At 36.2% G+C, this 16563-nt stretch overlaps 1 protein-coding gene across 1 annotated transcript; it reads right to left on the bottom strand.

Moving 5' to 3' along the window:
• Positions 1–1438: 1438 nt before the first annotated feature.
• On the bottom strand, positions 1439–15075 carry SPATA22 (spermatogenesis associated 22). The gene is made up of 8 exons (XM_054511001.2): positions 15033–15075; positions 13149–13277; positions 11188–11248; positions 10964–11059; positions 8049–8391; positions 5211–5340; positions 4661–4758; positions 1439–1639 (listed from the first exon to the last, which is right to left on the bottom strand). Exons 1-8 carry the CDS (start codon positions 15073–15075, stop codon positions 1448–1450), a joined length of 1092 nt encoding a protein of 363 aa, XP_054366976.1. The 3' UTR covers positions 1439–1447.
• Between the last annotated feature and the right edge of the window lie 1488 nt (positions 15076–16563).

Below are 16563 nucleotides of genomic sequence, written 5' to 3'. Positions count from 1 at the left end.
ATTCTCTCAGACATCTTCTTTTATTCCAGCTACAGCTGCAGTAACCAGTTCTGCAGACTTCGATCAGCTTCACAGAGATACAATCTAACTGTTTTACCTCAGGCCTGCTCCACCTGCTTATTGCATCCTGTCATAGGGTTTTTCTGCTTCCATGGAGTAGAATATCACTGGTAGCCAGTTCAATACTGATACATACACACTGAAAATGGGAGTTCGGGACCCATGCTCCAACCCTTAAAAAAACAAGTGGTAGGGAGCTAAGGAATATATGCTCCCCATTTTCACTCAGGTGGACGGTTCTATGATGCATTTCATCAAGCCTTATTCACACCAGTAGTAGCCAACTTAATAAGCCACCCCAGTTATTGGTACTTTCTTGGCTATTTACATCCCTCTGTCTCTTCCTGTGAGGTAACAGTCCCAAATAAACTACTAGCAAATAATAAGATTTTGTCTACATTTTGAGCAACCCAGACTACAACAGAAAGTAAGCTCTCTAAACAAGCAGCCTAAAATTGTCAGGGAAGCAAAAATTTTATGAGTATATTATTTGGTCTAATAATGACAAGAGTCAGTCCTGCTACCACCTCTCGATTCCCAGATTCCTAAATCATGGCTATGGGAGAAATAGCACCATATATGGGTTCTTGGTTCAAAGTATATACCATATTCTATAGAAGTGTACACCAATCTTTCTGGATGTCATCTCCCAACTGCCATCACAACTGAATCTTTGGTATAAGGCAGTAACTGCAAAGCCAGAAAAAAACCTGCTATCATCCTCCTTTCATATACCTTCCAAGGGATTCTTCCATCTTGATTGATTGTTTTTGAAGCTGGAGACAATCATTCTCCACTTGTTTGTTTCATAGAGTGGTAAGCAATTGAGATCTTAAAATGAAGGCAGGGAGAGGATGTAGAGAGGAAAGACCAGAGTGCAAATGCATTTTAGAAGGACAGATATAAGGAAATAGAGAATTAAATGCAAATTATATATAAATATATACATAAATATATATATTACATATGCTCACTAAATATTTGAAATGATTAAATGAACTGCATAGATTAGTAGCTCCAGTATAATGCTTAGTAACTGTACTGATAGTGGGCACCCTTGTCTTATTCCTGATTTTAGTGAGAATGTCTCTATATTTCCCCATTAAGCTTGATGTTGGCTTTTGGGCTGACTCAAAGATATTATTACATCATGTTAAATAAGCATCTATTCCTATTATTTTGAGCATTTGTATCTAGAAATGGTTAATTTTAGCAAATGTACCATTTTCATAAAAAAAAAACTCGTGTCCACATTTAAAAGGATTGAAATATTTTAATTCAACAAATGAAATACAAAAGAACAGCAGCTATAACCATGGAGATGATCATTTAAACAATAATAGGAAAATGCTTTAAATTATACTATTTAAACTTCCCTTATCACTACTTAAATTTCATTCGTTGTATCAGTATAATACCTCATCTCAGCATCTACAATTTTAACAAATGCTTGGAAAGTTTTTTGTTCAGAAACAGATGCTGGTCTAACAGAAACACATTTGAAAATATTCTTCTTCTGGTCATAGTTTCCAACACACCTATGAACTCGGCCTCTAATCAGTCTCGGAAGTTCACGATCCTGTTTTTAAAAAAATAAATATCAAAGAAGTTATTTTTTTACTTCATCTGAATTTCAGTTTTTTAAAACTAATCATATGACCAATTAAATATGAATCACCCCAAAAAGCTGTAATTCCCTCACCTGATTTAGGGCCCCACCGCTGGTAAGACCATGATAGCTAGGCATATATGGGTGCCCTATCACAGAGGAAAGACCTTCACTTGGGTAGGACTTCTTTCAAGCTGGTGAGCTGTTGCTTCTTAAAAGACTGAATAACTCCCAGTGTAATGGCACATGAATTATTCACTTTATTAGACTGCTGGAGTTCCACTTCCAGTAGACAGCAGACAGGTAGTTCAGACCAACTCTCTAGCTAAGAACAACTAGAATAGCTGGATGAAATATTTTTAAATCTCCTTGTAGACATTAGAGAGATACCAATGCAGTGAGGGAGTAGAGAGACTCCCATCTGGGAGAGGGCAGGAGTCCAAAGTGGGGCTTGACATTTAGGGATGTTTCCCCCCTTGAGATTATCTGTCAAGAATAGTCAAGGCAGTTGAGAGCCTAAGAAACTGAGCAGAGCTTTTGACAGGCTCCTAGGACTGGGAGATAAAAAAATGGAATCAGAGGCTCCCAAGGAAAAGAGATTCTGGTCACCATTCCCATCCTCACCCCTGGCTTAGGGTTGGGACCCAAAAGGGCTATGCCTTTCATGGGACTAGTAAAATGGAAGAAGACCAGCCAGCATCAAATCCTCTCAATCATTAACTAAAGGTACGTATTCTGGAATTGCTTTCACCAAATGGTCATAAAAAGCACTAGCTACAAAAGGTAGTACTGATAATTGCTAAAAAGACTATATTAAAAAGAAGAATTTCTATTCCTAAAAATCCATCATTAAGACTAAAAAAGCAAACTATGGAGTATGAGAAAAAATTTGTAATACAAATAATGGATGAACAACTTGTACCCAAAATAGTCACATGAAAAAAACCCTCCAATAAATCAGTAAGGATAAAACAATAATAGAAAAAAAAAGAACAAGAGGCCTGAACAGACTTTACAGAAGAAGGTATCTAAGTAGCCAGTAAACATATAAGGTGTCTGACCTCATTAGTCACCAGGGAACTGTAGAAAAGTAAGATAGCACTAAACACCCACATAGCTGAAATAAAAAAGACTGACAGTACTAAGTGTTGATAGGAATGCAGAAAAACTGTAACTCGTCTACACTGATTGTGAGAGTGTAAAGTACAAACCTTTGGAAAATTCTTTGGTAAATAACTACTATACTGGAACATACACATGCACTATGATGCAGTGATTTTACTTCTAGGTATATGCTCAACAGAAATGTGTGCATATGCACAAGAGACATATACAAGAATATTCATAGAACATTATTCATAACAGCAAAAAATCTGGAAACTTGGATGCCACCAGCAGAATAGAAAGCTAAATTGTGTTACGATAGAATATTGTACATGGAAATATAAATAAATGGACTACAGCTACATGAGACAACATGATGAATCTTACAAACATTGTGTTGAGGGAAAGACATAAAAGACATACCATATAATACTATTTATATAAGGTTCAAAACTAAACAATTAATTTGTGATATTAAAAGTCAGGATAGTAGTTGTTTTTAGGTAGGAGACAGGAGGTAGTGAATGGGAGGAGACACAGGATGCATAGGGTGACAGCAATGTTTTATTTCTTAGCCTTAGTAATGTTCACTTTGTGATATTTCATAGGTACTTCATAGAACTGTACAATTATGATTTGTAAACTTTTAGGTATATGTTATACTTCAATAAAAGATTTTTATAAACTTAACAGACTAGAAAAAATAAGCATTAAAGATATTATAGAAATTAATAATATAATTACTATTTCTTGATCATCTATGTATCAGAAGATGTACATTCATATATTTTATTATCTAACCTCCATAACAACTTTTCAAAGTAGGAATTAGTCTCCCCATTTTACAGGTTAAAAAAACTCAGGAAATTTAAGCAGCTTATTCAAGGTCATATAGCTAGTAAATGGTGGAGTAAAACTGGAATCCAAGCCTGATTTCAGAATTAAGGACAATTTCAGAATTAATACCGAACTCTTCTACAAAGCATATAAGTTTTACAAAATCTCCAGCCTCCTTTGTCACCTGCAGCCTCCTTTGTCACCAAGAGTCTTTCCTATATTCCAGCCCACTCCCTGCCTTCCTCCAACTTCAGAACCACTATCCTTCCCACTCTGGTGATTATTAACTACTTGCAGTTTCCTCTACAATCTATGCTCTCAGCTTCATGTCCTTGCATATGCTGCCCTCTCACCTAAGAATGCATTCCTCCCACCTCTCCCCTCTCCCAACACACTTTGGCTTCATTTATTCCTCTTTAAATACGTAAGATAAGTTACTACATTCTTCAAAAATCTTTCTCTGATCTGCCCCATCCTTCCTATCTACTTTTATAGCACACTGTACATACCTCTACCTACCATTTATCATACCACAGTGTAACACTTATGTAACTCTTTCTATCTGAAATCATAATAAACTCTTTGAGAGAAAGAGCTGTTTAGCACTTACATTCCACTTTGTATCCCTTGCATCTAGCACAGCACCTGGCACATAGTAGGTTATCTATATTAGCTGAACAAATAAACTTTTTTTTTAAAGATTTTATTTATTTATTTGACAGAGAGATAGAGAGAGAGAGAGCACAAGTAGGCAGAGAGGCAGGCAGAGGGAGAGGGAGAAGCAGGCTTCGGGCAGAGCAGGGAGCCCAATGCGGGGCTCGATCCCAGGACCCCAGGATCATGACCTGAGCCGAAGGCTGCCGCTTAACCAACTTAGCCACCCAGGCGCCCCTGAACAAATAAACTTTTATAAGTCAGAACTAAAACCAAACAGAATTTTGAAAGTATTACCAAATTGTTAACAGAATTTCTACTACAATGGAACTGTAGCCCGCATTTGCATGTTTTGTTGGCACAGGCTTTGCAAAGAATATTTAAACAAATACTCACTATTTCATAAAATACACAAGGCAGAGTATTTTTCCCATCTCTCATAAGGAAAGTCTTTGAATAATATGGACCAGGTGTAACAGCTGAATCGAGAACAGCTAAACAACATTAAAATAGGGGAGAAAATCAGTGTTGGTAAAATGCAAATAAAATTTAACAGTGAGAAGTAATATTTATTCCTACACCAAGCTCTTCTAGTTTTATTTATACAATAATAAAGACAACATCTTAAGAGGGAATAGTATCTCTGAAGCTGTTTTATACTAAGAAAAACAAAACTTCTGGCCCTATCCAACTCAGGGGTTAAGTCAGAGCCCCTGTAACAGTCTTCCACATTTTAACATTATGAATCAGAAGAATACTACCATAAATAACCAAATATATCTTAAGTCACACAAATCAATAACAAATCCAGGAAGTGAAGAAAATCCTCATAAACCATAATCTCCTTTTGCAAATTTTATTTTTCAGATCCCCTAGGTATTCCTATAGACATTCAAAACTATTGTCCAAATAGTATTACTGAGGTTTTCTGAAGTACTATACCTACCCAATATTTCAAAAAGAAGTACAGTTTTCTGTGCATGTTCACGCCAGTACTTCATGCTTTCAATAACTGCAGATATAATTCTTAAAGAATTATCTTTTTCCTTAAGCTTTAACTGATACAATGAGCCTTCCTTTTGAAAAATAAAAACATAGCATTAGAAAAACCTTTCATTTTTTTCATCATACTCTTTCACTTTCCATGAAAAGATTCTAGGTCCTTATGTATAAAATATGTAAAAAAATATTGAAAACTTTAGTACAGTTATTCCCCTAAATTTAAAAGACATCATTAGCACTTTATAGGAGGAGAAACTAGGATGTACTTGGAGACAATAAACCAAGAAGAGAATTATTTGTCTGGACATTCACTCACTCATTTGTGTATTCATTTAATATTTTTAAAGCATCGTGTGCTAATCCTCTGATAAACACAGGTGAGTAAAACACAGTTCCTTTCCCTAATGTGTTCACACTCTAAGAGTGAACCAGACACATTCACTCATTCATTCTAAAAGTACTTACTGGCATTTACTATGTGCCAAATATAGATAATGAGAAAACAACACTGAACAAAACAGACAAGATATCTCACAGAACTTGCCCTCTAATGGAGTATTCAGAAAACAAATAAATACATAATAGAATGTCAGGAATTGATATATTCTATGAATAAAAAAAAAACAGGGTGAAAGGATAAAGAGAAACAGGAATTATTAAATAGGTTGTTTTTTTTTTTTGAAGTAAAACATTAAAATTTTATTGATAAGTTTAAGCAAAATAAAATAATGATTAATGATTATTATGAAAACTATTACCATAATGTACAGAAGTAATTTTTTTGCATGTTCATAATTTATTAAATAGGTTGTTAAGTGAGGATTAAGGGAATAGCAAAGTATAAAGGCCCTAAGATGAGAATGTGTCTGTCATTTTTAAAGATCAACTTAGAATACAGTATGTCAAGGTACTAATTTCCCAGGGGGAAAGAGGGCACTTTCCTTTGTGAGGGTAGGAGCACATCAAAGAACACTTGATGGGACTTTTTTTTCTAACTACAGTCACCTTCCCTCCTCCTCCCCTTCCTAACCAAAATAGCTACTGCCATAAAGTTACTAAGGTAACTACAGTGTATCATTCTTTTGTACAAGGAAACATAAGGTTGAAAGCCACTATAAGGGGCCCCTGGGTGGCTCAGATGGTTAAGCATCTGCCTTCAGCTCAGGTCATGATCCCAGGGTCCTGGGATCGAGCACCACATCGGGTTCCTGGCTTGGCAGGGAGCCTGCTTCTCCCTCTCCCTCTGCTTCTCCCCCTGCTCTTTAAAAAAAAATAATACTGGTAAAGTGGGACATAAGAAGAAAGAAAGAAAGAAAAGCAAGCAAGCAAGCAAGCCACTATGATATATGCTGCATTAGTCAGATTTTTAGCAAAAAAAAAAAAAAAAAAAAAAATTTACCCCAATGGCTTGTTGAAAAGACTTCTTACAGGTGTATGGGCAGAACAACCAGGGTACTTAAGCCCTCAAAGACTAACAACAGTAAGAGATTTCTGTCATTCCTAGGCTGAAAGGGCAAGGGAAAGAAATAGAATTACCACACCTGTGAAGGCTGGACTCATAGAAGAGCTGTATCATTTAGGGACAGCTACTGCCTACAACACAACATTTAAACAGGGAGAAAATGGGAAAACCCAACCTCTCTCTCCACCCTCTCATTTCCTGCCAGTGACTCCCACTGGCTGACCCCTAACAAGTGCTAGCCTAGGGACCTCAGGATGCTGCAATATGTAGGACAACTCAGACTTCCAGAGCATAGAGAAGAGTGGAGAGTAAATAATCTATTGGGCCACGGGACAAGGAAAGGAAGGTAGTGAACAACCAGCACACAAAATATATAAAAGATATTTACAAAGAACAATTAGAGCAAGGAGTGGTGAAAGGAGGAAGTAAGGCTGATGTACAGGTATGGGGAAAAATATAAACCAAAGCAGAGTCCTATTAGATGGTATATCATGTTCAGAGAATTGTGAAGGGTCTGAAATGGCTAGTATATAGCCATTTTTGGCTACAATTTGTAGATTGTGGAATATGAAGCTGGAAAGGTAAAATAAACTCTGGCCTGCAGTCCAAATCTAACCTGTTGTTTGTTTTTGTAAACTTTTACTGGAACACAGCCAAACCTATTCACTTATGAACTGTCTATGGCTGCTTTCAAGCTACAATAGTAGAGTTGAGTGGTATACGTAAGGGACAATATGACCTGTAAGGTAAAAAAATATTTACAATCTGGCCCTTTACAAAAAGAGTTTGCTGACCGCTGTTATAAAAAACTTAGACTGACACATGAAGAACTGGGAGAATTTCTGTAAGTAATGGATAAACTCTCATCATCTCAATAATCAGTCAACAGTGAAATTCAAAACCCAGTAGGACACTCTAAGGCAACTACAAAAAGGAGCAGCCATTCACAATCCTTAAGAAAATATTTTGGTGGGCGCCTGGGTGGCTCAGTTGGTTAAGCGACTGCCTTCGGCTCAGGTCATGATCCTGGAGTCCCTGGATCGAGTCCCACGTCGGGCTCCCTGTTCGGCAGGGAGTCTGCTTTGTCCTCTGACCCTATCCCCCCTCATGTGTTCTCTCTCTCTCTCAAATAAATAAATAAAATCTTAAAAAAAAAAAAGAAAATATTTTGGAAACATTCATATATGCCAATGGGACTAGATATCTTTGTTAACCATGTAATGCATGCCATAAGATTGATTTTAAATGCTCTCATCTCTGTAATCTAAATATTTATTTATCTCATTTTTAAATGTAAATGACCCATATTTAAAAGTTTACCTTGAGAGTGCTTTTTTCTGAAATATCATCCAACATTTTCTTCTTAAATTGATTTTGTTGAAAATTAGGCTTAAATGCCTGTAACACACTGTTTTTGTCTAGACCTCTCATTGTGGAGCCAGGTATTTTTGACGAATATGTTTGTCTGAGTACTTCAGCTTCTCTTTGGTGAGATGAGTTAGGAGGTTCTGATATTCTTAATTGTTTCCCTTGTTGAGCTCCCCAACTCCTCGGACAAGAATTTATTCCATCATTTGCCACCAGGTTTGTTCTTTTGCACTGAGGCCTAACATCATTTCTATCCCAAGTTTTCCAGCTGGAATTTTTGTTGTCATCCCTGTAGCTGTAATAGGTTTGTTTTTTTTTTAATTAGTATTAGTTTGTTTCTATATACTTTGTCTTTTAAAAAATTAATAGTGAAAAATTATGGTTTATAAAGTACTTTGTAACTACTGACTAGTTGGAAATTCCAAATACATTATCACAACAACCCTACAATACATTATACCTCTCTTTTTAGGTGACGAAATTGAGGGAGGAAGTAACTTGCCTGAAGTTATACAACAACCGTCAATCTGGAACCCAGAGAATCCTAGTCTCCCAACTCAGAGTCCAGTGCTATAAAGTATATTTTTAAACTATTAAGCTTTCATATGATAGTGGTTGTCTCTGAGTGGTAAGATTCTGAGGACATTTGCCTGCTTCTTTATACATTTATTTTAAAATTTTCTACAAAGTAAAATTTTAACAAGTTAAACTATGGCTTATAGGTGAGTTTAAATCACAAGGAGAATAAACATAGGCAGTGTAGATAACTATTTGATTAGAAATTTTGTACTTTTACTACATAGCTTAAAAGCCCAATTTATGAATCTGTTGCAACATTTTAGTAGCTACATTAATCTAAGTGAATTATATTAGCTGATGAGAACATGATGTTAATGAGGCCAAAATCAAAAGTATAATTTCTAAGCAGACCAGTTAAGAGTTCCACAGGGAGAAACTAGTCCAGGTCACAAATTCTTATTTCTGGATAATTTTCCTGAAAATATCACCAGTATTACAAGGGGGCAAATAATACAACTCATCCCTTGTTAGAGAAAATAATTCAAAGAAAAGTCCAGGTTCCCTAGTGACCAGGCACAAGTCCAGACTGTATGGGGCCTGAAGCTTGTATAATGTGGGCAGCCTTCTTAAGTAAATTAGGTACAAAATTAGGTATGAGAATAATGAGAAAAGAAATCATGAATAACTTCAAACTTAAAAGTTGATAAATATCATAAACATCACAATATTCAGGAAAAAATATTACTAGTATTTTTATTAACTAACTGCCTGATACACCTCCATAAAATTTGTCCTACATTGATCACCTCTTCATATGACAGCAATTTTATTTTCAATAGAGAGAACAGAAACCAAATTTTGCCTTTCCTCTCTCATGGCTATAGAAATCACATTTATTATTCAGTTTAGAAAAGTTTCTTTCCACTTACAACTCCTTACTGATAAACAACGCATTTGCAACTTCCTCTCACATCTTTGTCTAGGAGGTGCTCCTGGCCTGGGGACAAGCCCTGGAAGAACCACAGTCCTTTGACCTTTCTGGGTGAGCCCACACAAAGATGCTGCTTCAGCAGCCATCCAGCTCAGCCAGGTCCTCAGCACCAACCATGAAAGGCGCTTAAGTTGATTCTAAAGCTAAGCAGAGAACCAGTTAAAAGAGCTTCAGGAGATCCAGCTGCCTACTTGGGTTTTCAAATGGTTTTTGCCCCTGGATTTTCTGTTGTTATATTCCAACTATCTGATAGATTATCTATGATTTCAAACTGGAATATCTAATACTGACTGCCTGTCCAGATTACAATGTTACCTAATTCTCTAATGCTAGTCAGAACGGATTTTCTTACAGGACCTGCAGCTGAAACTGTGCCTCCAAGGACCATCTCAAACCAATGAATCGCCTAGGTAATAAGGCCTGATCCTAAAGAAAGTAACTAACTGGTTCTGAGGAAACTAGCATGATCAAAACTAATTTTAAAATATATATATTATTTTGATGTATTTATTAACTGCTTTATTAAAAGTTTCTCCCCTTTAAAAAAAATGGTATCTCTAATAAAAGTGAAGGTAATATTAACTTTACAGGATTGCTGTACGGATTATTAAAATAACATATCAAAGCACTAAACAAGACTGATACATGATACATGTTTGATGTTGTTTTTCTAATACTTTGTTCCCAAAATTACTTCCTTCAGTAGTTACTAGTTACTCAAGAATACTAAAATCCAACCTAACAAATAATGCATGTCCTTTCCCTATCTACTTATTTTTTCATCATATTTAGGGATTAAACTTAGATTCTTACGGCAATGATCCAGAAGCATCCTCACCATCTTCCTTGATGGTCATCTTCATTTCCTGAGCACCTATCACTGTTTATGCATATGCATTTTGGTCATCATCTTTCTTTCTTACTCTGTTCTGTTTACCATGGAGCTGACTGTCTTACTAGGGTGAGACTGACCATTCTATTTGGTTGTCAATTTCTAAATATATCCAACACTAAAATACAGTTATTCCTGACTCTTCACCTACTGTCAGTTAGATTATTAATGATCCACAGCATGATGATAAATATTGGCAGAAATTTCATTATAAAATGAGGAATTCTTTGGAAACATATTCACTGACAAATCTGCCTATTTTTAAAGTTTTATATAGCATTTTTAAACTTCTTTTATAAAACAAAGATAATACTGCTATGTTTTTATACTATTAAGCATAAAAATTTCCTAAATGTAATTTTGCCTGAGAAAGGAAGAAGAGATGAAGGAGGAGGGAATGGAGGAGAGAAAAAGAGGGGAAAGAGAAGAAGGAATAGAAGAAAGAAAAATCTTAAGTAAACTCACCTCCAATGACTCTTGCTTCTTTCAGTATTTGATTGAATAGACTTACACACAGAATCTTGACTTCTCAGAGGATGAGAAACTGAATGTGGTATTTGCCTTTCAAGGAAACATGTCTTATTAAATATTAATAGTTTGTTTCCAAAGTGAGAAATGTACAATATACAATGAAGAATAACATCAGTCAGCAACAGACACTACAGTTACTGGTATAGTTTTCCACCTACCCTGTGTTCATTGTTTTCATTAAAGGAGGCAACTCTGGATCCACAGCTTCCCAGGCCCAATCTCAAAAGATAGAGATAGCATAGACAAAAGTACGGTAGGTAGCATTTAAAAAAAAAATAATTATTTCATACTTATTTAATTGGTAGAAAACTAAAAGCCTGCAGAAGAAAAGGACTTGGAAGATATGGATATGTTCTTCAACAGTACTTTGTTGTGGAATTTGTCTTATTAATTTTTATAGATGTCTTTCTTTCCCATTGTATTTTAAACAAAGGTAATAGTTAATCTATATCTTTTCCATGATCAATTCTAGTGTGGTACCTTGTACTCTGTAGCGTGAATTCAGTGTAATCAATGTTTCTTAAATATTTTGATCCCAACCCACAGCAAAAAGTACATCATAGCCCAGAACATACACACACACACACAAACACACACAAACACACATGCATGGTGTGCATGAGAGAAAGAGAAAGACAAAGGAGAGAGAACATAACAAAACTGCAACACCAATTTGTATCCCTACCATGTGTGATGCACCCTGACATTTTCTACTCTACTCTATTCACTTCTATTTCCTTCTTTAAAGATTGGTTCTCAACCAGACTTATGGATCAAGACAAAAATTTGAAAAACACTGATCTAGCCCTATCTCTTACCCAATGTAAGAATCTTATTATATCTCTGACAGATAGTAATACTGCTCAGAGCTTGGACAGTTCAGTACTTCAGGAGGATGAACATTTCCCTATGGAGTAGCTCCAACTGTTGTTATTTTTCAAAGCCAACATTCACGCTATTTATAAAAATATTTTAAATGTCAGAGAATTTTTTAAGATGGCAGAGGATGACCAGATAAATGCCCATTTATGTATATCCATGTGAATTTTTATCTTTTATAGATAAAAATGAAAATAATATAAAAGTCCTAGTTTGAATTCCTCAAATGTGGAAAAAAAGAAAATAATTATAGATTTACAAGCAGACTAAGGCCTATGGTTGGACGAAATTAACAAATGCTGGATGAAATTAACAAATATATATATATAGAGAGAGAGAAATTTTAAAATTCTAGTTGCAAAAAATCCTATTAAAGGTTTTTAAAGTATCCTCAAAAATATATAAATGTATATAACCAGCATATACCAAATATATTTCAGAATGCCTGCCTGTCCGTGCCTTCTTCTGAAGAGAAAAAAAAAGTCAGCAAATATTAAGACCGCTCAGCACCCACCACCACAGCTAATTGTTGCAGAGATGAGAGGCCTAATCATAAAGCTAAACCAGAATTTTAGTGACCTTACTTAAAAAGATGTGCTGAACCAAAGGCTATCTTTAGGATTTAATCAACAGATACAGAAGGCAGTCAACAGTGGACTCTGAGAACTAGAACTAAAAGGCTATGTTAACTTCCAGCAAGGACAATTTAGTTCGTGGGCTAGTTAAAGCTATAAGGAAGCCAACTGGATGAGAGAAACAAAGCAACAAATGAAAAAAGGCAAAATGCTATCAGAAGAGAAAAAAGCCAAGCAGGAGAAATTTTAGGCTTCTACCCTTCCTAAGGTCTAAATTTTCTCCCATTTTTCATGTGTTCATGTGTACACATATCCCAATTCCTGAGGCAACTTGAGCTTCCCCATTCTTTATCACCACATGCCTAAGTCACAATATCCATATATCTTGAAAAAGAAAAAACAAATCTTTACAATGTGGGTTACAACTTCATTAGAACAAAGGCTCCAGATCTAAGATACTCTATTTAAATGCTAAGCCACCCTTGTAGACAAGGAAACTCAAACTACTGTACTGGAATGTTCAGAAAGAGCCAAGTAATCCCTATATTTGGATAGGGGAAAGAAGAAAAAAATAAACTTTCTATTTCCATTATAATAAAATAAAAATGATAATTTTCTATAATCCTAATTCCTATTTTCCGAAAATTTTCACCTTATTTTCTTACCTGGTGGTAGAGGAGGGAAATCATAATTGTCAGAAGCAGTACTGATACTTGGATCATTTGTAAGTGGATTGGATGTTAATGGCTGTCTATTCCTCTTTTTCTGATTGAACAATGGTACAGGCAAACAGCCTAAATTGAATGTACCAATAAATTAGTACACAATAGCAAATAGATCCAGTTATAGAATTAACTGTGTATAATAACAACTTCAATTTGTCTACTTCTATATGTTAATTTTATACTTATTACAGATATATTTCTACATCTTTGGATTGATTTTTATGTTCTTTTTAAGGTCCCAAATAACCTCATTTGTCTCTATAAAAACGCCTTTCTTGTTCTACATTAACGCTGATTTAATTCCTCTTGCATGGAAGTAATTCCCATCTCCTTCCTCACCCCCCAACCATTTCCAAATCCACTTTTTGTTTTCCCTATTTCCTTTCTGTGCTTGCTTATTACCATGTCAACTGGAGGGGGCCCTTCAAGTACAATAGAGGTGAGGGAGAACCAAACTCTGACCCATGCTTTCCAAAATCCTAACCACTCTTTGGATTATGACAGCACAATCTTTAGGGCCATGGTTCTCCAACTTTAGTTTGACTAAGATTTACATGGAGTTGTGCTTAACATGCCAGTTCCTAGACCCCACTCTCATAAATTTTATTTCAACAGATTTAGTTTGGAATTCAAAACTCTGCAATTTTAACATGCACTCCAGGTGTCTGTAATGCATATTTTCTGTGGATCATCTTCAGAATGCTTAAAGTGATAATATTCAATCCACATGAGGGATAAATAAATATTACCTCCAAGCCCTCCAGATGGGAGGCCTGGGATCTCAAGTCAAGACAAAAGTCAGAATTTATAAACACTAAAACTAGAAGGGATCTCAGACAAAAAAAAGGGGGTCCAAAAACCTTGCACAGTGCCTAGATAGGACCCAAGCTTCCTAAATCTCAGTTCAGATATCTTGCCACTAGATCATACTCTAGCTGGTCCATCAACACTCGTACTATGGGAAAAACACAGACTCTGTGATAATTGTCTGATAAAAGGTTGGGAAAATTATGTGAGCTCTGAAATCAGATTGCCTGGTTTTGAATCACAACTTTGAAGTATAAATTTGGGCAATCTCCTCAACTCATTGTGCTATTATGACATACCCAGAGAAGCAGGATAATACAGGGATTAAGAGCATGGACACTAGAGCCAGATTCCTAGGTTCAAATGCTGGCTCTACCACTTCATAAATTACTTATTTAACCTCTCTGTGTCTTAGTTTCTCATCTGGAAAACAGGAATGATAATAATAATGCCTATCCCAGAGGGCTGGTTTAAGGATTAAATAAATTAATACATATAATTAAATGGCTAGAATACAACACAGCCACCATAAATAGTTATTACTGTCTACACGTGTATTATCACCATTCCCCTGGTTCTCTTCATTCTTACCCTCTGTCCTTTTACTAATAAATTGGGAAAGCAGAAATGGTAGGGGAAATTGTTAGGGAGACAGAAGTGCTTCTGGAAATATTTTAAGTAAGTCACAAATACAAATAGAAATAAATCAATTTCTTTGTTTTCAGCTTAAAAGTGAAAAACAACTCAAGCACACAGAGTTTGTAGAAAGAATACTAGGGTAAATCCAGGAATGTTTCATTTTACTCCCACCTCTGCCACTAAATGTTTTGACTTAGTTATTTTATTTCCTTGGACCTAAAAAGTAAAGAGGCTAGACTACATGTTCAATCTTTTTAAAAAGTTCCTTCCAAAACGTTCCATCTATAAACTACACATGGTTTACATGGTATATAAAAATACACAAAATTTAAAATAAAAATTTAATAAATAAAATCAAACAATAAAATTCTTCAATACCTGCTGTACTTCGAGTTGAATTTTCACTTAGGTTTCTCTTCATTTCCTTCAATATCAAAGTCTGTAACTTTTCTTTAGCATTCCAAATTTACAAATGAAGTTGTCTGACTAAATCTTCAAAGAAAGAAATTTGCAACTCAAATTGTATCAACAAAAAAAATCAAATTCTCAGCCTAGTAATTACTGAAATCATGATTTAACACTACGGTTTCAAACCTGATAAGGGAATCACTTTACAGAATCTTGCTTCCCGAGTAAGAATTTGTAATATAATCTATTTTTCCAACTCTGTTCGAAATTGGTTAGGACTAAGGCGGCTATAACGTTGCTTCCTAAACATACATGGATTTTCACACACTCTACATATGTATTCCAGGACCAAGGACCCACAATAACAACAGTTCTGAACCAGATTTATACAGAGGGAAATGGACTACGAACACTGGCAAACTGGTGTGCTTACAAGGCCACGGAGGAAACACAAACAACGGAACGAACCACGTGAGAACATGCGCTATCTCACTTTAAAACACTGTGCAGATCACTTGCTTCGGCCATTAATTTGAGATCCCTGTATTATATAATACCAAAGACTAAGGCCTCAATATCTATAATAATTGTAATGATAAGTTTCTATTTAGTGTCTATATAACTCCAACAAGTGAAAGAAGTTTTTTCTTTTTTTCTTCTACAACAAAATACGTTGTAATTTTTTCCGTGTTTAGCCTCCTAATATATTTCAATCCCAATTTAATTCAACAAACACTTAACTATTACATGAAAAGGCAAAACACAAACTTAATAAGGTGATTTCTGCTCCTAAATTCACTATCCAATGAGGAAAACAGACATGAACACAACTAAGCAACAATATAAATCATACTGAGGTAAACATTAGTGTCCAAATATCATTTAAAGAAATGAAACTTGGGAAACGTAAGGGCAGGGACTATTTCTGCTTTGGTTCCACATCTCGGGCTTGAAGCCGGACGTGGCAGGCCCTTTAGAAAATATTCGTGATGTCACCCTAGGAAGCAAGCAGGGGTTCCGCAACGTCTTCTCATCATAGAGGTACCAATGCAACGCACACCCCGAACCTAGAGGCGCCTCCAAGGGCTATTACGTTTCTGAGTACCAGGCAAACAAAATCAACCAAGTACGACACACACACACACACACACACACGCACGCACGCATCCCCCCAAAGACCTCTGCCTCAAATGGAGGCCAGGAGGGCCTACTATGGCTCCTCCCGGGCGGTCCAGTCAGGGGTAAGTTCTCTTCCAACGACCTCTACTGATGCAGGGACTGGGGCACTTTGGTAACTAGGGACAATAGGTCTTTCCCTCCTTGGCCCTCCAGCCAACACGACACGCAACTTCCACCTTCAGGTTCGCACGCCTCCAACAACCCTCGCCGGCCGCCCTGCCATCCGTCGCCGACACACCCCAGTCAGCCACCGCCTACTTCCCGGCCTCCGAAAAAGCGCGAGAAGTCGAGCTTTGCGCAGGCGCGCCGCCTCCCGCGCCTC

This window comes from Mirounga angustirostris, unplaced genomic scaffold (assembly GCF_029215605.1).
Source record: "Mirounga angustirostris isolate CCGP_5_RB_7025 unplaced genomic scaffold, mMirAng1.0.hap1 SCAF_17, whole genome shotgun sequence".
Lineage (NCBI taxonomy): Eukaryota > Metazoa > Chordata > Mammalia > Carnivora > Phocidae > Mirounga > Mirounga angustirostris.
This window is presented reverse-complemented; position numbering and strand designations above follow the sequence as displayed.